The 27,058-nt window shown below is 39.8% G+C and overlaps 1 protein-coding gene across 5 annotated transcripts in view; it reads left to right on the top strand.

The window, feature by feature from the left end:
- The window catches only part of clcn5b (chloride channel, voltage-sensitive 5b), an 85,839-nt gene extending 66,437 nt beyond the window's left edge, over nt 1-19,402 (top strand). For all 5 annotated transcript variants that reach the window (XM_051934501.1, XM_028815525.2, XM_051934499.1 and 2 more), the window contains 6 exons: nt 862-942; nt 2,739-3,284; nt 4,139-4,325; nt 13,921-14,319; nt 15,567-15,783; nt 18,677-19,402. In XM_051934501.1, the coding sequence (XP_051790461.1) occupies nt 862-942; nt 2,739-3,284; nt 4,139-4,325; nt 13,921-14,319; nt 15,567-15,783; nt 18,677-18,767 (1,521 nt within the window). In that variant the 3' untranslated portion in view covers nt 18,768-19,402. The remainder of the gene's footprint in view (nt 1-861; nt 943-2,738; nt 3,285-4,138; nt 4,326-13,920; nt 14,320-15,566; nt 15,784-18,676) is intronic.
- The last annotated feature ends 7,656 nt before the right edge of the window (nt 19,403-27,058 follow it).

Below are 27,058 nucleotides of genomic sequence, written 5' to 3' on the forward strand. Positions count from 1 at the left end.
AAAAATATAACAACTACCTTGAGAAACTCTGTACTGCGTTGCATGCCAGTCTTTTAAATGTTTGGCTAAATTGATAGCTTTCTAACCTTGGTCTGTATTGTGCAGTAGAACAACTTGCATACAGGTTTGCATGAATCTTTGGGTTTACCATCTTCATTTGGCACAATACCAAAGTGTTACATGACGCTGCTGCACTCTTTGTTACTTAAATGTGACGGAGAAACGTTTGACGCCACTGAGGTAGCCATCTTCGTAACAATGTGTGTAACACTCAGACAATGCAATGTGCACAACGTCAGAGTGCATAGAGAGTGGGGTTTGTAAAATCAAAATAAAGAAAAATTAATATTGCAACTGTTTTATACATAAATGAATATTGAAACTGTTTTATTCATAATGGAATCGATACTATCAATAATTTTGTTGTTTTTGACAACACTACAAGAAATGAAGAAGATGAAATCAAGTAAGGAGAGAAGGATTCTTTGTAGCATGTGAGAGGTGAGAAAGAATTTAAGTAAGGTGGTGATGTGACTTAATGAAGAATTGAGAAATAGCAATGTAAAATGGACAATGCATATTTAAAATGAAAAAGAATGACAAAATACTGTTTAATGTGAAAAATGTACCAGAAATGCTCCTGAGTAGGGTTTATGCTGAAATTAGTAACAATATTTTAGAATAATTTGTTTAGACATCATTAGGATTTTATCTTTTTTTTTATTATTACCAATTTTTCATTCATCCTTTTCATTTAGGTATTTTTTTCTTGTGAATTTGCACTTTTATTTGTTTGAGAAAAGCCTGAGGAAAGCAAAAGGTGAAAAGGCTTCCCTCTAAGTTCTTTTTGTTATTTTCTAGGTGTTATCAGCGGCCGCGGCAGCAGGAGTCTCTGTTGCTTTTGGTGCTCCAATTGGTGGTGTTCTGTTCAGCCTTGAAGAAGTAAGTCCAATTTCATAAAAAACTTCCTAGATACTATCAAATGTCCCATAAAACAACAAACTGGCATTAATCAGAGTAACATAAAGTAAGTAGATGTAAGTAGTAGGGAGTATGTTGCTCAAGTGAAGTCATTACTAAGATTTGCCTCATTTGAAATATGAGGCTTAAAGCAGGTATTCAATTTTAAGCCAGCCAGTTTTCCAAAAGAACAGTGAAATCCAAGAGCAGTCTTAACTGGGAACAAGCCATCCATGGCCTTTCCAACTGCATTGTGAGTTAGGAAGGTGCATATTCTGTAATTGCAGCTACCTGACATAGTGTGCTTTAAATATTGCTCACACCTGATTTAAACTTCGTTCTATTTTTTTAAGAGACACTTGGATTAGGAAAATATTAAAGGAATAGCAGATAATTAATGATAAATTATCGACCATACTCGGATGGGGCCTAGTCCTTTGGGGGGGTGAGGTTCAAAACTATAAAGATTTTAGTTCAGTCCATAAGGAAGTTGCATAATTGACATTGTCTTTAGTTATAAGTATATAAACCCTTGCCCTGAAAACAGAGTTTCTACCTGCACTTAAATAAGCATGGGAAATCAGGCTGGTTGGCTTTGCAAATTTTTAGGGCTGTATTATGTGTTGCACTCAAAAATACCACCAGAGGGCAGTGCATTCTGCTTACCTTGATCAGGTTGTAACCACACATGATCAGATCATGATAGCCTCAGGACACTTCTGCTGTGGAAGGACCACCTTGACAGTTCATTTACTAGTCGCATAAAAAGTTGACTTAGTTTATCATAAAAAAAAACTTGTTGTTTGTTAGGATGTGAGTTGGTTGTAAAGAGACATAGTAGTTAGCTCAGTGTATGCTGGCACACATTGCTGCGGGGTAATATTTGTAAAATGAATAGCAGGGCATGTGCAGCTTCACAGAACTCAACATCTGTGTCGCTCTAACACATTGCCATAATGTGTGCATCACCAGCCAATGGCCATTTTTTTATCTAGTAGTAATAGTCTCAATGTCAAGTTCCTTTCTTAACTGATACATTTTTCTTTTTAGATTTATTTTGGAATAATCTCTTACTAATTTCCTATAGCATGATAATGCTTGCACCTTTCAAATGTAACAAATATTTATTTAATGGACAGTAGTTAAAAGTTAAGCAAACTGACACCTTTTATTGGCTAACTAGAATAAAGAATAGCAGCTAGGGAGAGGAAATGAAAAGCTTGAATGAGATTTAACACACATCTTTCTGACTTTAAATTTTATGTATTGCTTTGGGTAACCTATAAAAACATGAGAGTTAAACCTTTTCTTCTGCCATTACTACAAACAACGTGAGGTAAATAACAAAAAAAAATCATATTTGGGTGGAATGTTCTCTTTAATAAATCAGTTAATATTTTTTTGTCTAGTCAGTGCTTTACCTATCAAAAACCTACATAAGGATCTTTACATAATTAATGATAAAAGTGCCAAAAAATGCAATGAATGTGCAAGCATTTGATGATAATAAGAATCCTAAGAAATTATTTGGACAAGGTCTAGCATTTTAGCCCATCCTTTAGTCCTTTCTTTTCAGGGAAGGTTTCTACCTTAACTGTACTGTTGCCAGTATACAGCACACTTCTGTGAGAAAATCTGCTTATTCTAAATTGTGCATTTTTCCTGTCATTTTAATGTCCATATCAAATACAGCCACAAAAAAAAATTTCCTTGCCCTTGACATGTTAATGTAAATATGATTTCTTTTTTTTCCATTTCCTTCTGCATTTGAATTTCAGGTGAGCTATTATTTCCCACTGAAGACACTCTGGAGATCCTTCTTTGCAGCCCTTGTGGCAGCATTCACTCTACGCTCCATCAACCCATTTGGAAACAGCCGGCTTGTACTGTTTTATGTTGAGTTCCACAGTCCTTGGCACCTCCTTGAACTTATTCCATTCATTCTTCTTGGCATATTTGGTGGACTTTGGGGAGCATTCTTCATTCGAGCCAACATTAAGTGGTGCCATCGCAGAAAGACTACAAAGCTGGGCCATTATCCAGTGCTGGAAGTGCTTGTTATCACAGCCATCACCGCTGTCATTGCCTTCCCCAATGAATACACACGTACAAGCACCAGTGAGCTCATTTCAGAACTGTTCAATGACTGCAGTTTGTTAGACTCTTCCAAGCTTTGTGATTACGTCACTGAATTGAACAGCACAAAACCAGCCGATGACCTCCCAGATCGTGCTGCTGGGAAGAACCTGTACCAAGCCATATGGCAGCTCACGCTTGCTCTCATTTTCAAGATTTTTATCACTGTCTTTACCTTTGGTATGAAGGTAATGTTCCTTTTAATTGAAATATTTCATTTTTGTGCTCAATTCTAACCTCCAGTTTCCTTGCCCCGTTTTATTGTCATATTGGCATTTACAGTATTTTTATTTTTTGGTGAAATTAGTTGCTAACTCCTGGCTCTAAGGATATTAAAGTAATCTGTCTTTCTATCTTCTACCCATATCTTCTGTGATGAAATTATTCAAGTGTCATATTAATTTTGTCAGGTAGCTACAGTCATCTGTAATTGTTTCCTTTAACTGACACGTAGTGTAACAAGAAATCAGGCATGTCAGTTGAGTTCCACAGGGAAGAGCAGTCATAGAAGGAAAGAAACGTCTGCGAGATGCTGCATAGCATGCTGAAGACTAGAAAGTTAATGTCTGTCCTGAAGTACCTTTGACTATTAAACAGTGATAAGCAAATTGCCCTCAATATATTGTGTATATATGGTGATATAAGTGATCATTTGAAGAGGACCAGGGCATTCCAACAGTAAGACAGCTTCTTTATTGTCATCAGTACCAACCATTCCTACTGGCAGTCACCTATAACAAGCAGTCTGTGCATTTAACCGTGCTTAAATGCAGCACTACTCCCATGACACAACTTAAATTGCATTTTGAGACATGTTACTTTAGTAATGTTCTCTTCTGGCTAGCTGCTCATTCCAACTCTATAAAATAAGCAGACATATTATGATTACACACTTGTAGCAAGTCACATGATTCCATTGTTTGTCCATCTTGCTGTTGACGGGAGATACCCAATATAAGGGTCAGGTGGTACAGTGTTAGAATTATATATAAATCTGATCTAAATAGTTTGGCTCATGATCTGGTTTAACATTTCTCCACAGGTTCCATCTGGTCTCTTTATCCCCAGCATGGCAGTAGGTGCAATTGCTGGAAGACTTCTTGGAATTGGTATGGAGCAACTGGCCTTTTACCACCATGACTGGGTCATCTTTAAAGGCTGGTGTGGCCCAGGGGCAGACTGCATCACTCCAGGCTTGTATGCAATGGTGGGTGCAGCCGCTTGCTTAGGTAAGTCACCCCATGTGTCTAATACTTTTTACTTTTTTTCCATTTCACAGTGGAGCTTTATTTAATGATAAACTTATTAGTTACAATCATTAAAAAGCACAGAAAGTTAGTTTTGCTTCCTACGTAGTGCTGTAATGGTTTTCTTGGGTGCTCTTAGGTAATAGTATTTTATTATTAAACTATTCCCTTTGGCTGGAAATATAAAAGAAAAGTAATGGTCACCTGCCAGAAATGGTGTGGGGGGGGAGGGGAATAGATCCCAATAGTTTTAAATCCATTTGATCCACTGTTTTAAAAAATGGTGTTCTGCAAATTGGTAACTAAGGAAGTAAAAAATATTTTGTCAGTGAAGCTTAATGTGGCCACTTTCCCTTTTTCCCACCGGGTTCAGTTTTTATACGCTGAATAATGTACCCTGATGATGAGTGCTTACTTTTCAGTCTAATATAAACCGAGTTCTCAGTGTCTTACATTTAAAATAATACAAAATTGCAGTGCTGTCAGTATTTAAATAAACCACCATTTTTCACCCTACATAGACTGCTACTTGTCCTGCAAGTATTCATCAGATTGAATGGCGGTCACGTCCACTCCTCTTATACCAACAAGCAGCTGAATTATAAAAACTAATTCATACCCCAATATACTGTAATATGTGGTTAGTTATTCCCATTCACTTTGTGTGGGTCTTCATGTTAAGCGGTGACTGAGCTCATTGCCTGTGCTTTTGCTCCAATCCTTAATTCTCAAATATTGCTTCATTTCAAACCATTATACTTCCATTAATGTTTAAGCCTTCACATGACTATTTTTGTGGACATAGACTGATAAAATGGATTGGCTGACAGCAGTTTGTGAAGAAACCGAAACCTATGGGTTTTATTGGGTTTGTTTTTATGCAACTAGCCAACCCGCAGCGTAACATACGCTGCATAATTATGTATTGATGGGTGAACACTTCCTGAACGACACAGTTGTCCAAACAGAAGTGAAAACAAAATCGAGCCCGGTGCATTCTTTAACTGCCTTCTCTGCCTTGTAGTGCAGTGGTAGTGTTGCTGCTTTGCAGTACGGAGACTGTGGAAGATTTTGGGTTCGTTTCCCGGTTCCTCCCTGTGTGGATAGCGCTTTGAATACTGAAAACACCGGTATATCAATGTAATGTAGTATTATTATTCTTATGTGTCCAGCGTGCTCTCTGTCTCGCGCGCGCGCCTGTATGTATGTGTGTGTGTCGCTCGCTCGCTCGCTGCATGTGTTCCTGCAGGCATACCAGTAAGTGAATGAAAAGATGAAACTCTGGACAGTGCAACATACAACTGTCCATGATTGTCTTCATGTCAAAGTAAAAGGCAAATTGTCCGCGGCAAACATACTGTTTTACACGCTGCATACCATCACGTTGCTTTTTTAATGTTTTTTAAGCAGAGGGAAAAAAACATTTGCAAAATCCGTAATGCTGCTTTCAGTAAGCACAATGCACACACGTTTAATTTGTCGGGCACTTTTTGCCAGCTGTCTTTTCTGGTTTGGGCTGCTTTTGCAGTGTTACCGCTTGTGCATATTAAATCTTGAAATCCTTCGAGTAACTAATTAAATAACACCCACCCACACAGCTTGTGTGAAAAAAATGTGCCCGTTCTTTCATCATTTTGTTGCATCCTATCAAAGACTTGCTGATCATGTTTTGTAGACTCAATATACATTGGCTTTTCACTCAGCGCGGGGGCGCGCATTCATCTCGGATTATTACATCCAGCTAATCTGCTATATGGCTGCATTTGAAAAACCGATTTATTCCGGATGAGTTTCACCGGCATTAATGATTAGGAATCTGGTTGGAACAAAACCCTGCAGCCATAGGGGTTCACCAAGACCGAGATTGGGAAACACTGCTGAACACAGACGAAACCGACTCAGGTGAGGAGTTGGGGCAGGCAAAGTAGTTGCAGCTATTGATTATTCAGTGTTGTTTGCCTGGGTGTCTGATCTGCTTGACAGGATCAGAAATAAAAGGAAAACAATGTGAAGGCAATGTCACAGGTGTTCATGTGGTATAGCGGGTCTACAGCTCCCCTTCAAAAGGCCATTTTTAAATAAATAATCATCGTGCTCACAGCATAGCGAGGGGCGTAGAAGTGTTGCTGAAAGTCAGCCATGTTGCGAAGTTTGAGAGCAACAGTTTCGTCAATGACATTTTTCCAGAAAAAACGGACTGATAGAAACAAACAGTTACCTGATGCAGGAATTTCTATAACATTGAAAGAAGTGTTGTTTCCATGAAATACATTTGAAGCAGTAGCCATGGAGGGCAAAAGAACAGTCAACATGGCTCACAGCTGGATTTGGACAGCAGCACAGACCAAAGCGAGTATGTGTTTGATGAGCTTTTCGAGTTGGCGGGCAGTGCTCTGAGGTACGTTCCCTATCACGTTGGGAGGATGGGTAGAGTTTCTGGGCGGGGCTTCGGCGTTCCTTTCCCATGGTTTTCGATGATGGATGCGGTCGGGTGTCGTAACCGAAAACAATAATGAAAAGTCAACGTGGCTCAGAGGTGCATGTGAACTCCTAGCACAGACGAAAGGGACTAACTGGGTGGTCGGTGAGTTCTTGCGTCTGGGCACATGAGCAGGCAGTGTGAATGCCTAGAGAGCGAGGGTAGACGCGCGCCGGGGAAAAAGGAGTGTTGGTGGGCGGGGAAATGTCTTCCGTGTTCCTGCAGGACCATCTAAGAAGACGCATGTTTGTCGCAGATGGGGTGGACGCCGATCAGGGAATAAGGAGTGTTGGTGGGCGAGGAAACGTTTTCCGTGTTCCTGCAGGACCATCTAAGAAGACGCATGTTTGTCGCGGATGCGAATTGCTGTATGTAGCGTGTAAAACAGTTTGCTATGGTGCACGTGGTCGTGCGTCGTAACAGAAAAGTCAACGTGGCTCAGAGGTGCATGTGTACTGTAGCACAGACGAACATAAATGACAGCGTTTTTTCCGAGTCGTCGCGTCCGAGTTGGTGGGCATGAGTTGGCCCTGCGAGTTGTCGTCGTATCCAATGGTCTTAGAGTTGGTGGGCATGGCTCCTTCCTGCGTGCGCCATGAGTGTCTTACTTGTCGGCGGCTTAGTGAATCCACGCCCCTTCCGGCATGCTTTCCATGGGTGGCTACTTGTCGGCGGCTTAGTGAATTATATATATATATATATAGATGTTTTTATAATAGGTAGTATTTACGACCAATAAGTGTGTCCAAGCAAATAGCTCCTTCCATTCATTTATTAGTTTCTTACAGATTGTTGGCACTAATTTTGTGTCTGTCATGTCCTATTTTTATGTTTAAAAAAAAAAAAATATATATATAATATACAGGTGCTGGTCATAAAATTAGAATATCATGACAAAGTTGATTTATTTCAATAATTCCATTCAAAAAGTGAAACTTGTATATTAGCTTCATTCATTACACACAGACTGATGTATTTCAAATGTTTATTTCTTTTAATGTTGATGATTATAACGGACAACTAATGAAAGTCCCAAATTCAGTATCTCGGAAAATTAGAATATTGTGAAAAGGTTCAATATTGAAGACACCTGGTGCCACACTCTAATCAGCTAATTAACTCAAAACACCTGCAAAAGCCTTTAAATGGTCTCTCAGACTAGTTCTGTAGGCTACACAATCATGGGGAAGACTGCTGACTTGACAGTTGTCCAAAAGATGACCATTGACACCTTGCACAAGGAGGGCAAGACACAAAAGGTCATTGCTAAAGAGGCTGGCTGTTCACAGAGCTCTGTGTCCAAGCACATTATTAGAGAGGCGAAGGGAAGGACAAGATGTGGTAGAAAAAAGTGTACAAGCAATAGGGATAACCGCACCCTGGAGAGGACTGTGAAATAAAACCCATTCAAAAATGTGGGGGAGATTCACAAAGAGTGGACTGCAGCTGGAGTCAGTGCTTCAAGAACCACCACACACAGACGTATGCAAGACATGGGTTTCAGCTGTCGCATTCCTTGTATCAAGCCACTCTTGAACAAGAGACAGCGTCAGAAGCGTCTCGCCTTTGGACTGCTGCTGAGTGGTCCAAAGTTATGTTCTCTGATGAAAGTAAATTTTGCATTTCCTTTGGAAATCAAGGTCCCAGAGTCTGGAGGAAGAGAGGAGAGGCACAGAATCCACGTTACGTGAGGTCCAGTGTAAAGTTTCCATAGTCAGTGATGGTTTGGGGTGCCATGTCATCTGCTGGTGTTGGTCCATTGTGTTTTCTGAGGTCCAAGGTCAACGCAGCCGTCTACCAGGAAGTTTTAGAGCACTTCATGCTTCCTGCTGCTGATGAACTTTATGGAGATGCAGATTTCATTTTCCAACAGGACCTGGCAGCTGCACACAGTGCCAAAGCTACCAGTACCCGGTTTAAGGACCATGGTATCCCTGTTCTTGATTGGCCAGCAAACTCGCCTGACCTTAACCCCATAGAAAATCTATAGGGTATTGTGAAGAGGAAGATGCAATACGCCAGACCCAACAATTCAGAAGAGCTGAAGGCCACTATCAGAGCAACATGGGCTCTCATAACACCTGAGCAGTGCCACAGACTGATCGACTCCATGCCACGCTGCATTGCTGCAGTAATCAAGGCCAAAGGAGCCCCAACTAAGTATTGAGTGCTGTACATGCTCATACTTTTCATGTTCATACCTTTCAGTTGGCCAACATTTCTAAAAATCCTTTTTTTGCATTGGTCTTAATTGATATTCTAATTTTCCAAGATACTGAATTTGGGACTTTCATTAGTTGTCAGTTATAATCATCAACATTAAAAGAAATAAACATTTGAAATACATCAGTCTGTATGTAATGAATGAATCTAATATACAACTTTCACTTTTTGAATGGAATTACTGAAATAAATCAACTTTGTCATGATATTCTAATTTTATGACCAGCACCTGTAGGTATATATATTTACTGTAAAATTATAGTCAAAATAATGGCTACCAACCCTGCTTTGTAGCTCAAGGAGACCATTGTCAGCCCATTCACCATGTGAAGTTTGCTCCTTCTTCATGTGTGTTTTTTGTGTTGGATTAATTTGCAGCTCTAAAACTTCATTTTGAGATTTTGTGTGTGCATGCCCACGTGCCTGGTTATGCCCTCTGATTAACTGGTGCCCAGCCCAAGTTTAATTAATGCATTGAGCCTGAAGCTGCCAGGATAGGCTTAGCTCTACCTCTCTACTACCCTAAGAATTTAAAAGGAAGGTTGAGAAAATTAATGTGTCATTCATCTAGAGTGGCACAGTGCTGTTGCTGCTGCCTTGCAACAAGGAGACCAGGATTCATATTCAGGTGGTTCCCTGCATGGAGTTTGCAAGTTCTTTTCATGTGCATTTGAGTTTCCACCAAGTACTCTTGGTTCTTCCCACAGTCGAAAGACATGTTGATTAGATGTATTAGTAATGCTAAATGGACGGTGATGTGTGTTTTGTGTGTGTTTTCAACCTGCAATTGACTGGGACCCTGGGATTGTTCTTGCCTTATGCCCTGTGGTTGCTGAGAGGAGCTCCAGCTTTCCTGCAACCCAGCCTTGGATAAGCGGGTGATGAAAATGGATAGATGTTTTAATCTAAATTTATAAAAACTAATCAAATAGTGGTTTATTATATATTTAATATAAACCTTAATGTGTGTTTGTCCTGTATACAGATCCAAACTATTGAACTGGGCCATAGTTTGCACATAATCCCCATTTGTACAGGGGGAGAACATGAAATACAGTCTAAAATTTACCTGGTGTCCCGGGTACTTCTGGTAGGTTTCACATAAATACTTCTAGTTTTGTTCTTCTCATTTGAACTTTGATTAAGATGATAAAATGCATTGTCCCCAGTCAGGACAATGCATATTTGGTGTGACCAGCAGGGGGCAGTCATTCAAAACACAAATTCCTTAACCTACTTGGCATTAATTCCAGGTGTTACTCGGGCTTGGGAATTCTGTGCCACTATAGTTACAGACTCAGGGTGACCTGTAATTGGCCACTTTACAGTGTTAAGTCAAAATAACTCTCCAGACAGTATTGCACTGCCATCTAGTGCATAAAATATTATGCTGCAAACAATTATGAATATATTTCTATGCATTTTGCCTCTCTAAGGAAACACATAAATATTCACGAGCCTTCAGCCCTAACAGTGGTACATAAACAAGAAGATATAAAGTCAGTTTTAGGACCAACTGAAACTGATACAATAGTGAAGAAAATGTGAATTGGTAATCGCACGTTGACACAGATAGTGAAAATGATGCATACTGTCGTGATATGCCTGGCGAATTTGGTCTCTTGAAGGTTGTGTGCGTAGCTACATGGCAAAAGGCTGACTGTGATCAAGTAAATAAGACAAGAAACATGTTAGCCCCCTAAGCACTGTTCACAATGCGGCAAATATCGTTCATGTCTGGAGATATATGGAAGTCGCTAAGCCTTTTACTGTGGTAGCCTGCAATAACACAAGGGGCACATCGGTTGTGTGGATCAGGCACCGTCATTCAACCCTCTCATTCTCAAGCAATAGAAAAAAAAAATATGAAAAGTGTACAAAGAAGCACACTTGGATTGTCCTGATTGCAACATCAGGCAGTGTGATGTTGACTGTTTCAAGATATGTCACACTAAGGACATGTACTAAATCTGCATCAGTACAGCTGTGGACATTACACATACCTTTACTACTATATTTATGTTGATGTTTTGATATTGAAATGTTTGTGTTACATGTAAAACATACTTGTTAAAAAAAAAATTCAACATTTTTGGCTTATTTTTGAACACTATGGAGGCAATTTGAGCTTTCCATCCCATTCATATGGATTCATTTGAATACATTTTAATCTTTTGCACAAATTTTAAAAGATAGTTATTTCTACTTTGTTGCAAATTCATTCATTGCTGTTTCCAGTTATTAGATTTTCAATAAAATAGTTTGGTATCTGTTCTTTATTTTGAACAGGCTGCTTGAGCTCTAATTAACAGATTTAGCGCCTCACTTGGTGTTCTTGAAGCACTGTATGCTATTGGCCATGTGCAGGTGGGGTTTCTTAGTTTATTGGGATTAGAAGTGAACTACCCTTCTGCTGTCCTGTGACTTGGAAGATGAAAAGGTCATACCCCTTAGAGCAGCTCTACCTGTCTTGATGCTTCTGGCCTTCTCCCAGAAAGAGAGAGGAGCATATTCAGAGGTACAGGAGCTCTGTGTGCCTTCTACTGTGCTTATGGGTTATTCTTTATGGGGTGGCAGGGCAGACTATGAAACTAGACTTTGACAATGAACATTTTCTGAAAGTGTTTTAAAACATAAAATAATATAAAATATAAGGTTTAAGCAGCAATTGGTCATGGACATACTATAATGTAAATTTTGTTACAAAATGCAAAATATAATACATTTTTAAGACCACAAATATTCAAAATACAGTTTATAAATACTAATTTATATATATTTTTAATGTAACCCACATTTTTATTAACAGATTTAACAAACAGCATTGTAACTGAAACTATTTCCTTTTGTTATGATTCACCATTTGCAAACAATGCTTGACACATTTTAGAAACAGCAGGATACCTTCATTAGCCAGACATCAGTGCGTCATGTTACTCATGATTCATTGTATTCTGGGCCTTTTCTTTTCCTCAATAAGTAAACTGTTTAGAAGCCATTTAGACTTGTGGGGGCACTACAACAGTATATCCTTTTGTTAGGCAAATGATCAAATTCCAAGATGAAACTCTGGTAAACTCAGGTAAAGAGTCTGCTTGTGAAGGTACAGCACCAGTGCCGAGTTTCAGGGTGGAATGTGATCTAAAGTGGAGCTCTCCTCCAGATTGCCAGCTTCAACAGTCTGACCCCCAGACACTTAAGTCATCTTCAATGTGTTGTAGCCCAGTTCTAACAATTGTGATTAGGGGCTGCTTTGAAGTTCCAAGAATGAATTCTGATTGATTGTTATTGGATTGAATCAGATTTCTCAAGGCCTTGCAGTAACTTACTGATGAAGATGGTGAGCCACTTTGGGTACCCAAAATAAAAAATGTCCTTGTGATAAATGGCAAATTAATAAAGCTAGAAAATTAAAGAAACCAAGCTCTAAACGTAACCATTATCCTGTTAATTATTATATTGTTAATTCAAATCATCTACAGTAGTTCCATTTTAGGATCACATTAGAAATTATACCAGAAGCTTTGCATGAAAGGCAGGAACTTACTCAAGCGTAGTATCTACTCATCACAGACATCTTGTTATAGCACTTTTATCTTTTAACTCCTCTGAAAAATAATCAGGTCACACTAAAATAGTGCTACTTATTATTAAAAATGTTCCATATAATATGCTATTTTTTCAGCACAGGGTTGTAGTGAGCCTAACCATATCTTTTTACATCAGATACAATGCAAAAACCAACACTGGATGGGACACCCAGCGCTGTGCATAGAACTCGCACTAAATCATGGTGTATGGGCAAAAGTGGAAAATTTCAATGCACAAAACCATGCATAAGCCAACTTCCACACACTTCAGCTCCATAAATCTCGGTCAGCATGAAAAGTAATGTACGTTCACGCGCATGCCATCTCACCCCGTGTCCTCCCAGAATTTTGCATATTTTAATATGCAAATCAATATAAATATCACCTTCCTCGTTCAGTGTTTAGTTAAAAAAACAATGTCAAAAGCACATGAAAAAAAGAATTTCAACGAATGCAAAGTGGAGGCAAGGAAAATTGTACTATTTTTTGGCTTAAGCAGTGGTATAAACAACAAATGGAAGTTGATAGAGTGATACAGAGTGGCAGAGAAACTCGGAAGTTCAAGTTCAGAAATTCATACAGTGCCCAAAATAAAAAAAAGAAGTGGTCAGATATCAAAGTCAACGTGAAAAGGCGAGGCGTAGCCCACCGTCTGAGTATCATACAGAAGCATATTAAGGTGAACACAGTGAGAAAAAGGTTGAAATGTCCACTTTAATCTTGTAGTTTATTTTGTCATTAAAGTAGAACGTCGTAAACTTAAAATCAATTTTAAATTTACTAGAGTTTCTCAGATCCCATCGTAGTATAGTATGTGTTCTTTCATGTGCTCTGTGTGTGTGAATCACAATGTGCTTCTTAAACGGGCTTTCGCTTACGCCAACAGGACACAAAATACATTACATTCATGATATTACAGCACTCTGAACAATTTAAATACTAAGTTATATACTTTATCATTTTCACGATGAAATGAATTAAAGCATGTATTAAACTTAGGGGCACAGTGGTAGCGATGAGCTGGTGGCCTGTCCCGAGATTGTTCCTGCCTCCATCAAGATGCTTGCTGGGACGTTTGCGTCTCTTGATAAAATAATTTATTGCAGCCGTACTGTCTCTTTCAAACGTACCAACCCACAATTCCTGTCCTTCCTTTTCTTTCTCCACGTAACCAATTGCCACACAATAAGCTCTTTAATGAATATCAAGCCATGTATAAGCTTAGAATTGATTTGAATGCAGTGAGAATTATCCCTTTAACCATCTTGTGTTTTGCTTTTTTCAGGTGGGGTGACTAGAATGACTGTGTCATTAGTTGTCATCATGTTTGAGCTAACGGGTGGTTTAGAATACATTGTGCCACTGATGGCTGCAGCCATGACCAGCAAATGGGTGGCAGATGCAATTGGAAGAGAAGGAATCTATGACGCTCACATCCGACTCAACGGGTACCCTTTCCTGGATACGAAAGAGGAGTTCCGACACAAGACATTAGCTATGGATGTGATGCGACCTCGCAGGAATGATCCACCAGTCACTGTCCTTACTCAAGAAGGAATGACAGTGGAAGACATGGAGGCGCTCATCAGTGAGACCACCTACAGTGGATTCCCTGTGGTAGTGTCCAGAGAGTCACAGAGACTGGTCGGCTTTGTGCTAAGAAGAGACATCATCATTTCAATTGGTAAGGCACTTCAGAATGGATTTATGACCAAGTGTTTCCCTGTTATTTGTTACATTTAACACCAGGCAGGAGCCAAAGCAAAACTATCAGAGTTCAACCGGGAAGTAATTTTAGTTCACATGAATTAGACAAGTACCTGGATTTGAGATAATGAGGTTGTCATTTGGAATCCAACTAGTTTTGTTTGATTCCCCACATGGTGTGCTGTAGGTGTAGTCTTCTTCATTTTTACGTGTCTTTGAAGCACGTTGAGAGGCTGTTCATCATAAAAGGCAATCTTCAATATTTTTCACGTAATGCTTTTGTGGCAGATGTGCATCTCTCCCAACCTGGCTGCCATATAAATAGAGTCCCTTGTACTTTAGTTGCCTCTTGGTATTCTTTGTCATTTATCTAAATTAGTCACTTGCCAGTCTAAACCTCACCCTAGGAGTCCGCAATCTTTGCAGTTCCCATGGGTATTTCTAATGTTTTGCTGTTATCTTCAGAAGGACTACTTCTTAATGACATAATGTCAAAGTGAAGCAGCTTTGGCCTTCTGCACAGACACAATGTTCATTTTCTCTTGTAAAAAGCTAGATCATTAAAAAAGACTACTGTAATTTTATGACTAATCACTCTACTCTTTTTCTTTCTTCCGTGTACTCTTTAGAAAATGCATATGTGCAATTGAAATTAATTATGCACTTCAATTCTTCCAGAGTTGTTAATCTATATAAATCCTTTATTACAGAATAGTAAGGGCTAGTTTTTAATACATGAGGATTTTGTAATGAACATTTAAAGAATTACAGTAGGCTTTGACAAACTGAATCTACCATGCAGCAGTGCTAATAACACATCACTGTGCCATTCCTGTATGGAGCAACTAAATAATTCAGCAAGTATGGAATTAATTTAAGTACGCTCCCAACTGATCATCATGTTTATTAATATTTTATTCATTTATATTCATACAGGTTATTAAATTGGGGAATGAAAATGATAACAGTGTGCCGTTCTTTCACACCGGTGCAAATGGAAAGTTTTATTAGTTGCTTAGTGTCCATTGCTGCTTGTATCCTGTGTTTAAAGTAGGTAGGCGGAATAAAGGAGGCATGGATGTGAAAAAGAAAGTCAATATCTAACTTTATGTTTTCAAACTTGTTTTTTAGTTTCTTTCCATGTGGCTGTAGCTAATACTGGAGCTACACATCTTTCACCAAATTGACTGACTTGTTTATCTGAACTGTTCTTTGATTTCCTAGAAAATGCCCGGAAAAGGCAGGATGGGATTGTAAGTACCTCAGTCATTTACTTCACTGAGCACACACCACCTCATCCTCCGAACAGCATCTCCCCGCTAAAGCTGCGTAACATCATGGACCTGAGTCCTTTCACAGTAACGGACCACACGCCCATGGAGATTGTGGTAGACATCTTCCGGAAGCTGGGTCTTCGGCAGTGCCTCGTCACCCACAATGGGTAGGACCTGTTCTTTAAGTAGATTTTAGATAACTATGGTATATACATTGTGGACTGGGTACAGACTGAGGTCCAGTATCGAGATACTAATTGCTAAGTAACATAAAACCATTTTGTTTTGTTGATCTGCTGTCTCCCTCCTTTTTTTGCTTTCTCCTTGAACTATTCATTTTTGTGAGTTTAAGAGATCATGTCCATCAGAATTCTCAACTTCTTGTGTTTGTTTTTTCTTTCTCTCATTTAATTTGCTTTTCTGCTTTATCTGTTGAATATCATAGTAGTAACAGCACCTTAAAAGTACTTTGAGTCTCTCCTGGAAAGTCCAAGTTGCTCCCAAGCCTGCTGTACTGGTTCTCTGCCCAGGGGCCAAAGCCTGAAGCATCCTCTTAAAATAATTTAATTTAACCAGCTTTTTAGATTGACCTTTGGTTATGTTCAATTCTGTAGCCTGGAGTTTCTCAAATCTTGAGATAGAAGATCTCTTTCTCTGCAACAGCACATTTTCCACCCATTTTATTCAAAAGAACATGTATGTCAGAAGCCGATAAACATGTAATAAGTTCACAGATAAAATACAGTTTTACGGTAGCTGACAAATGGGGCACAGTTATACATATGACAAGAATGATCTCTATTACATATTAACAAAATGTAAATACTTGAAGTGACTAGAGTTGCACATAGCCTTATAGACACACTTCTGCAGTGTTAATGTTCTACTGTATCTCAGTCATTAACACACATCGTATTGCACATAGTGTCATTGTCTGCTTAGATCGGTGCTGTACCATTCAGTACAATACCAATGTCGCTATTGGATGACTCATTATTGAGTGTGATGGCTGAGTGTAGGAATCTGCCTCATGTTGTGCTCCTTGGAGCAACGCAGTTGTCTCAGCCTGCTACTGAAGGTGCCGTTTAGCCAAGGCCAAATACAGGACATGAGAGTCATTGTCCAGAATAATAAGCAGCTTCCTGAGAGATATCTGTTCTACCACCGTTCTACCACTTTCTCCAGTGAGTTCAGCCTGTCTCCCAGGAGTGAGCTACCCTTATTAATAAGTTCGTCTAGTCCACTGGCCTCACCTGCATAAATGGCATTGCTTCAGTACGCTACCACTTAGAAGTTGGCACTGGCCTCTACTGACTGATAAGACACTCTTACAGTGTACTAGTGAAAATCTTGATGCATTTGTTAACCTTGTGTGATTAAAACACAATGCTAAGATGAGATTGACCAATGTCTTGGCTTGGTGACCCATCTCAACCCATAATTCATTTATTTCAGGGCAAAGTAACCTAGGCAGAAGGTTTGCACATAGTGCTGTTGTACATGGTGGCTAGCTTGTTGGTCAGGTAACTGGCTGAACCCTAAATGTCTCATATGGCCTATACTATTCATTGTAACAGCAATCATGTCATTAAATACCCACTTAGACACTGGTGCCTCATGCCTTTCCCTGACACTTTGCTTTTCATGCCATGTGAAGCACACCATAGGATTTATGAAATCCCAGCAAGATGCATGTGGCAGTGTCTGGATGTATCAGGTGGTAGGGTGCTGTACCAGCCAATGAAGGTCTGCAGCGTCGTGATTGCATATGTATGAGGTTGATTAGCATAATCCATACAGTGTATGGTTGTTTCAGGTTAGTGATCAGCAGGGATATGAGGCGTGTTAACATATATGTGTTCACAAGATGATTGTGGTTTGTAAAGAGCACATTACATAGAAATGGGTATACTCCAGGCTTTACAGATCAGATGTTTTTTTTGCATTAGCATATTTGCATACTCAAAATACATGTAGACTTTTATAAGTGAGACCCCTGGTGTTTAAAGATCAGACTTGTATGACAGTTTAAAAGGTTTGATCACTGCATCCGTGTACAGCTGGAGTGAAGTCACTGACCGTTACATACAGAAAAAGAGATCTGAGGTGGTGGGTTAGAATCCCACTACTAAACACTATGTGACCATGAGCAAGTCACATGACCTACTTGTGTATCATAAATGCTGTAAGTCGCCTTGGATAAAGGAGTCAGCCAAATAACTAAATAGAAATGTACAGTATATTGAGTGGACAATGAAAAAAGCAGGCGAGGAGCATCTTAAAGAGTAAAGTGACCAAGTGAAGTAGTAAGAGTCACTTCTTTGTTTTTATTTGAATGCAGAGACCAAAGAAGTCTCAATCATAAGTCTAATGGGACCAATAGCAGAAAGCGAGCACCATAAAATTCACCAGTGACTGAAAGTTGGTGCCTAATCACTTCTTGATATCATTCATTTGGGGTGTTAGATCATTAGTCAAACATGCTTTTCTGTTTTTGTGGAGGGGTTTTCTTTTATCATTTCAGCCTTTCAATTTCTATTATAACATCTAGGGAAGTCAAGGCCTATACTGGCAACATCGAGCAGGCAGGGACAGTGTACTGAATGCCTCTTAAATGTACACACACGTTTACCTTTTTTTTTTTTTTAGGATGGTAACTGAATCTTTCTCCCTGTGGATAAGAATCCATAGTTCTATTTAATAGAAATGAACTTTTCTTTGGGTAAATTTGTTTTTTTTTATTGTTTTTATATATGCAGTTTATCCACTCCACATCCTCATGGACACGCACGTTGACACAAGTCATGTAGGAACAAAGCTGAAATATTCTTCCAGTACAGACTTGCAGCATTATACAAAATCTTTTGCATGTATTGTTTGGATTGAAGCCGTCTAATTAGAGAAATAAACAAATTAAAATGTTTAGAAATCAGCTTGCTGTTCCAGGCAGAGTGCATTCTGGGGGATTTGAATGAGGCCTGCCTTCTGCATAATTTGAAAAACAGCAATTCTGAGAAACGTCTGCTGTAAATAACCTCCTCTCTGTTTCTTCTGTTCCAGTCGCCTTCTAGGCATTATTACCAAAAAAGACATTTTAAAGCACATGGCTCAGATGGGGAACCAGGATCCAGACTCTATCCTCTTCAATTGAAGTGGCTTCCTGTCTGTGTTTAGGAGACTTTGAAATGACTGCAGGCTCGCCAAGAAGACACTCCCATTAAGTGCTTTTGTTTTGTCTATTTGGACGAAGAGTTCTGAGCACTTGCACTACTTCAGCTGCAGAAATCTCTCTTGACCAGAGGCATGTGTAGTTCTTTGGTGCATTTTGTACTACAAAGATGAGATGCTGTCCAGTCCTTTCTAAAGTATTCTTGGTGAGTTACAGTGACATGACCTTGACACTTGAGTCATGGTCTTCTGTGATTCTACATGGACGCTTTGTGCCATGGATTTGTTTTACTGTAAGGAGCAGTTTCTGCATTAATTGCCACACTAATCTTAAGTAAACTGATTATTTTTCCAATTTGTTTGAACTGGGTTACTTGGATTTGTTTAATAAATGCCACCTCACACTTCAGACATGGTATGCCAAACTTGGCACCTGGGTCGCCAGTATTAAATAACAGACTTTTTCCTTAAACACTGTTCTAAATGAGTGTCTAGAATGAAGAGGCTGTATATAGCAGATATATATGTACAGTGTAAATGGAATGCTTTTGCAGAAAATAATGTACATATTATCAACTGGAAATCACATCATATCATGTGAAGAAATTAAGTGGATTCTCACAAAATATGGAATAAAAAAAGACTATTTTAATCAGCACAGTTCAGTTTAATGTTGTATAGCCATTCTCCTAAAAGACACGTTTAGAGACTGAAATCAATAAAATATGTATTTATTAAATATGACAAGTAGTGTGAAAGGTGATGGAACAAAGCAGAACAAATAAAAACTCTAGTAAATTGGGGAAAAAAAATAGAAAAAGCCAACTGCTGGGACCACACAATTCCAGATTTCTCACATACCTTGGATCAAATGCGTGCCAATCAAACTCATTCTTTCATTATTTTCATATGTTTCTTATGTAATAGTACTTTGTTTGATAAATATCTTGAGTTTTGTAAATCTACAGTAAATGTCCTTAAACCTGCCTAATGTAAACAGATCTTATAAATAGGAAATGAATAGGAATGAATTAATAGGAAATTAAAAAAAAAAAATCTCTAGTGGATTAGTAAAGAGTTAAAAAGAAGCTTTAAAGAAAGAAGCAGCTGCATAAAGTGTATAAGACTAATAACTCCAAAGTCAGTTGTAGCACATATGAAAACATGAGGGTGACCATTAAGATTGATATCAGGGAGGCTAAAAGACATTTGGAGAGGAATATAGCAGATAAGGGGAAAGACGACCCTAAGAGATTCTTTCAGTATTTTAGTAGTAAAAGAACAGTCAAGGAGGAGGTCAAGTGCATCAGAAATAGTAAAAGATGCAAACAGTGAAATAGCAGATGCCCTAAACTTACATTTTCCTGAGATGTTTACAACTGAGCCTGTGGATAACCTCCCAGAGGTAACAGGGACTACTAAGGAGGTACTGAGGGATTTGGAAATTGTAGAGGGAGAAGTGCTGCTCAGATTAAATAAGCTGAAATCAAACAAGGACCAGATAATATTTACCCTCGGGTTCTTAAGGAGGCTAGTGAGTACATATATAAACCCTTGACACATATTTTTAGGAAGTCACTGCACACTGGAGAGATTCTGAAGGACTGGAAAATGGCAAATATCATCCTGTTATATAAAAAGGGTGACAGGGCAGATCCAATCAACTATAGGCCAGTAAGCTTAACATGCATCACAGGAAAATTAATGGAAGGAATTATTAAGGATAAGATTGAGCAACACCTGGCAAGGACAGGAGTTATTGGGAACAGTCAGCATGGGTTCAGAAGAGGGAGGAAATGTTTTACTAACATTCTGGAATTCTATGAGGAGGCAACAAAAGGATACGATCAAAGTGGAGCTTATGATATTATTTATCTGGACTTTCAGAAAGCATTTGATAAGGTGCCACATGAGAGGTTGGGCATCAAATTAAAAGAAGTGGGAGTTCAGGGTGATGTTTTTAGATGGGTGCAGAATTGGCTCAGACACAAGAAGCAGAGGGTGATGGTGTGAGGAACCTCATCAGAACTGGCTGATGTTAAGAGTGGTGTCCAGTAGGGGTCAGTGCTAGGGCCGCTGCTATTTTTAATATATATAAATGATTTAGATAGGACTATAAGTAACAGGCTGGTTAAGTTTGCAGATGATATCAAGATAGGTGGATTAGCAGATAATTTGGAATCCGTTATATCATTACAGAAAGACTCGGAAGCAGATACAGGCTTGGGCAGATCTGTGGCAAATTAAAATTTGTCAGTAAGTGTAAAGTATTGCACATAGGAAGTAAAAATGTTAGGTTTGAAGACACAATGGGCGGTCGGAAAATCAAGAGTACACCTTATGAGAAGGATTTAGGAGTCGTAATGACTCGACACTATCAGCTGCCAGACAGTTAAGAAGGCTAACAGAATGTTAAGTTATATAGCGCCTTGATGTGTGGAGTACAAGTCCAAGGAGGTTATGCTCAACCTTTATAATGCACTGGTGAGGCCTCATCTTGACTACTGTGTGCAGTTTTGGTCTCCAAGCTACAAAAAGGACATAGCAGCACTAGAAAAGGTCCAGAGAAGAGCGACTAGGCTGATTCCAGGGCTACAGGGGTTGAATTATGAGGAAAGATTATTTTAAAATGAGTTCATCAAGAACACGTGGACACAGCTGGAGACGTGTTATGGATAAATTTTGCACAAACATTAGGAAGTTTTCCTTTACACAAAGAATGATAGACACTTGGAATAAGCTACCAAGTAGTGTGGTAGACAGTAAGAAATTGGGAACTTTCAAAATTCGACTTGATGTTTTTTTGGAAAAAATAAGTGGATAGGACTGGCGAGCTTTGTTGGGCTGAATGGCCTTTTCTTGTCCCGATTGTTTTAATGTTCTAATTTTCTAAAAAACCCTTGAGCCTGCCTTCATTGGTGCTATCCCTGTCTATCAAGTAGGGTGACACATTCACTCACTTACTCGCTCAGTTTCTTGAAAGCTCCTCTGTGCAGTCCTTCCCTCACTTACCACCACTCTGCCCATTCTTTCACATGCCTGAGAGCTCTTGTTCCAACTCTGTACTCAAAGGGCTTTTACTTGTTGACAGCTTTGAACGCCTTCCTTGGGTCATTTTCAGCCAAGCCCAGGGGTTAAATCTAGGCGACTTATGAGAAGCCCAAGATGTCCATATAGCCCATGGCGTCTTCACACCCCTGAGCTTTCATCTGCGTAAAGGCCATATCTCCTAGTTAGCCCTCATGCCACCTGCCTAAGGGGCAACTTCTCCTCCCCACCTTCAGCCATGTTTTGCCCTCTATTGTCCCCAGATATTTTTAATTGTCTTACAAGTCTATCACAGCCTTTACCGTCTCTTAGGAGCTTATGATTTCCTTTTTTGACTGCCCTCTAGGGTTCTGCAGACATTTATGATCTTTCCAGGTGGAACTTCATTCTCGGTCTCTTGCGTTACCCTGGCAGTGCTGTTTCTTCTGCACCAGCATGAACATGAATTTTCAATATTCTAATAACTTGCTATTGATGCTCAAAACATGTCCATCCCCTTGTTCACATACTTGGCACAATGAAGCCTGACCTAGACACACTGTTACACGCTCCTGTAGCACCCAGGCACCAATCAGCTAATATGTGGCACTAGAATCAGGTGTGTTCGAAATTTAATTGTTTTGTATAGTTAAAGTAAAAGTACATAGCTTAGCCAGTGGCGCAGTGGTAACGCTGCTGCCTTGTAACAAGGAGACTGAGGTTCATGTCCCAGGTGCTCACTGTTTGGAGTTTGCATGTTCTCTCCTTGGCCTTGTGAGTTTCCTCCCACAGTCCAAACACATGCAGGTTAGGTGGATTGGCAGTGCTAAATTGTCACCCGACGTGTGTGTGTGTGTGTGTGTGTGTGTTAGTGTTAGTGTTAGCCCTACGGAGGCACTTCTCTATGTGTTGTCCAGGTGAGTGCTGAGATAGCCTCTAGCTGCCCTATGTTAGCAGGTTAGGAATATGGATGGATGTACAGTCATATGAAAACGTTTGGGAACCCCTCTCAGCCTGCATAATAATTTACTTTCAACAAAAAAGATAACAGTGGTACGTCTCATTTCCTAGGAACATCTCAGTACTGGGGTGTTTTCCGAATAAAAATTTTTAGTGAAGCAGTATTTAGTTTTATGAAATTAAATCAAATGTGAAAAATTGGCTGTGCAAAAATTTGTGTCCCCTTGTAATTTTGCTGATTTGAATGCCTGTGACTGCTCAATACTGATTACTGGCAACACCAAATTGGTTGGATTAGCTCGTTAAGCCTTGAACTTCATAGACAGGTGTGTCCAGTCAGGAGAAAAGGTATATAAGGTGGTCAATTGTAAGTTGTGCTTCCCTTTGACTCTCCTCTGAAGAGTAACAGCATGGGATCCTTAAAGCAACTCTCCAAAGATCTGAAAACAAAGATTGTTCAGTCTCATGGTTTAGGGGAAGGCTACAAAAAGCTATCTCAGAGGTTTAAACTGTCAGTTTCAACTGTAAGGAATGTCATCAGGAAATGGAAGGCCACAGGCACAGTTGCTGTTAAACCCAGGTCTGGCAGGCCAAGAAAAATACAGGAGCGGCATATGCGCAGGAATGTGAGAATGGTTACAGACAACCCACAGATCACCTCCAAAGACCTGCAAGAACATCTTGCTGCAGATGGTGCATCTGTACATCGTTGTACAATTCAGCGCAATTTGCACAAAGAACATCTGTATGGCAGGGTGATGAGAAAGAAGCCCTTTCTGCACTCACGCCACAAACAGAGTCGCTTGTTGTATGCAAATGCTCATTTAGACAAGCCAGATTCATTTTGGAACAAAGTGCTTTGGATGGCGGAAGAAGAACACCGCATTCCAAGAAAAACACCTGTTGCCTACTGTCAAATTGGGTGGAGATTCCATCATACTGTGGGGCTGTGTGGCTAGTTCAGGGACTGGGGCCCTTGTTAAAGTCAAGGGTCAGATGAATTCAACCCAATATCAACAAATTCTCCAGGATAATGTTCAAGAATCCGTCACAAAGTTGAAGTTACACAGGGGTTGGATATTCCAACAAGACAATGACCCAAAACACAGTTCGAAATCTGCAAAGGCATTCATGCAGAGGGAGAAGTACAATGTTCTGGAATGGCCGTCACAATCCCCTGACTTGAATATCATCGAAAATCTATGGGATGATGTGAAGCAGGCTGTCCATGCTCGGCAGCCATCAAATTTAACTGAACTGGAGAGATTTTATATGGAAGAATGGTCAAAAATAGCTCCATCCAGAATCCAGACACTCATCAAAGGCTATAGGAGGTGTCTAGAGTCTGTTATATTTGCAAAAGGAGGCTCAACTAAGTTTTGATGTAATATCTCTGTTGTGGTGCCCAAATGTATGCACCTGTCTAATTTTGTTATGATGCATATTGCATATTTTCAGTTAATCCAATAAACTTAATGTCACTGCTGAAATACTATGGCATGTCATATATTAAAAGGAAGTTGCTACTTTGAAAGCTCAGCCAATGATAAACAAAAATCCAAAGAATTAAGAGGGGTTCCCAAACTTTTTCATATGACTGTAAATATGAAAGAAAATAATTACAATAATTTTTTTTTAATAAAATTTGGGATAAGTCCAACTTAACATAGAACAAGAAGGTATTTTTTCATGAAGTTAAAGAAAGACTTTAAAGGTAAATTTAAGCCTTTCTTTCCTTTATTGAGAAATGTTTAAGTTTGCATTGAATTATAGAGATTCTAAAATAATGACGCATATCTTTAATGATAACTGGCTGAGTGAGTGTGTCTGCTCACGTGCCCTGTGATGGACTGGCACCCTGTCTGGGGTTGACTTCTGCTTTGTACCCAATGCTACTGGTGCACAGACCCCAGCACTTCAAATCCTTGACCTGGAGGAGCAGGTCAGAAAATGGATGACAGGCCCTGTTGAGGCACTAGTGGCTTTGCCTATCGATGACATTCAATTGTCATCCCATTTATAAAGTGGGATGAGGCAGCGAACCTCACAGACCAGCCTCTGGAGAATAAATAATAGGAAGGGACACTAAACATTTGTGACTTTGACCATCAAGTTCTGGAAACACAGTGGTTGGACAGCTGTCACCCAGAGCCATGTTATAACACACAAAAGTGCTGTATATGCCTGCCACGTTTTCTACAGTGCCTTAATGGCAAGAAGTCCCTGTTTCTGTTAAAAGTCCGTCTTTCAGTGAACCCTCTCAGCACAGTGCAGAGTTGCAAGGTCCTCCTGTCTGACCAGGCTGCACAACCACACAGCAGACATTCCTGCAAACAGGCTGGTGTGAAAGTCAACAGTCTTGGATCAAAAATGTACATCTTTGGGATGTAGAAGGAGATCTCGAGGACCCAAAAACGAGCCCACAGACATCAGGAAAACATGTCCGCTTCACTAATGTGGTAAATTCAACTGCAGGGCTCTGGAGCTGTGAGATAGCAGCACTAAACTGTGCACCACCATGCAGACCTTTGTCATTACCTCGTCCCTTACTCCAAAAGATGCTGCAATGTGTATGTCTCCTGTTCCCTGTTGAGAGCAGAGTGCCCTTAATGGCCATTGTGAACCTTAAACTTGAAAGAAGTCGCCAAATGTGTTTGCTGCAGGAAGAGCTGCTGATTGCCTGTTGCAGAACGACACACCCAAAATGCATTTGTGACAAGGAAGTCGTCGATTTCCTGATGACTGGATGGAGTTGCGGAGCCAAAATAAACTTCACAATTTCAGTGAACTTCTTTTCCTTTAAAGCAGTGAAGATGATGGAGTCCAGAAAGCGGGGGTAGCAGTGAAAAGCAGAGTCCAAGGAAAAACGCAGGAGAGCCTGGGCAGGTTCATGGGCCCGTCCTGCTTGTGTGTTCTTATGTGAGCTCTGTGGACTTGAACACGAGTCTCTGTAAGGTTGGCTCATCAGAACTGGACTGTCGGCCTCAGCAGACCCTGACCGGGTGGGTCCCTGTCTGTCTGGGTAGCGTTTGCATTTTCTTCTTCTTTGGTGGGTTTTTCTCCTACTGCTTTGTATTTCACCAGGCAAAATATTTTAAGTTTTTGGTGATTTTAAACAAAGCTTCAAGATGAACCCAAATATAATTTCAGATTGACTATATTACATAGCAATTTGGAGAAAAATTAAATGAGCTTTTATTGAATTTGTGTTAAATTACTTAATGATGCCTTCCAAAAATTGAGCTGCACTGTTTTGCTGCTTGTTTTCATTTGTACTCGGAATCTCCTGCTTCTCATTTCAGTGTCCAACAATGGTTGGCCATCACTGGTGCATTCCATGGGCCCTGATACCACATTTCTATCATTAAAATGTCCTGGTGAAACCATTCACCATGTTTGTCACCAACTGCACCTTGAGTAGCAGGGAATGTGTGAATTCAGAACGTGAATCTTTACTGACATGATGGACACTTCATAGTTTTTGTATACTTGAAGCATGTTGTCAACCATCTGGACGTAGTGTGGTGCTCTGTAGGTGCTAAGACAGTTCTCCACAACATCCTTGAATGCCTGCCATGTGATTTCCTCGAGCCCAACTAGCAGATATCTGAACCTTTGACCATTAATGATGTGACCAATTTGTGGACCAATAAAAAAGCCTTCCAAATTCTTGGCATCAGTTATTTGTGAAAACATTGGTTGCAAACATCAAAATCCTTCTTACGTGTTCTTCACTTTCACAAAATTTTTCATCGGTTAAGTTTTTTATGAAAAGGAGGCAACACATCTTTTTTGGGTCGGTTTATATGCCACGTTTTTCTGCCCAGGAGCCAAACGTTTATGAGTACTTTTTAGTGTAATGAGAATGGGACGGCCATGCCGAAGGCTCTCATTACTCTAAAAAGAGTGGCCACCCAGAAAGCAGTTGTCCGGGTCTCCTGGTCTGCAGCCCAGTCACAGTACTTGGTATATCCGAGCTGCCTTCCTCATAGCGGTGCCACCACTTTTAGATCACCTCAGATGTCCCAGCTGTACTTTATATGTCTACTTACAATGTGAGAGGAAATAAGCAATTGCAATCAAATCGGATATAGAAATGTAAATGTCATTTCTGTGATCAGTAGGCAAAAATCTTCATTGCTCGGTTTCCTTCACATCCCAAAGACTTGCCAGTTCAATTTGGAATGACAGCCTCTGTAGGGTGGGTTCCTGCCTTTTATCCTGTGACCTCCAACTAGTATCTGGAACAGAGCAATAGCTTAACCTGAAGGGGATACCCACTTACAC

This window comes from Erpetoichthys calabaricus, chromosome 12 (genome assembly GCF_900747795.2).
Source record: "Erpetoichthys calabaricus chromosome 12, fErpCal1.3, whole genome shotgun sequence".
Classification (NCBI taxonomy): Eukaryota; Metazoa; Chordata; class Cladistia; order Polypteriformes; family Polypteridae; genus Erpetoichthys; species Erpetoichthys calabaricus.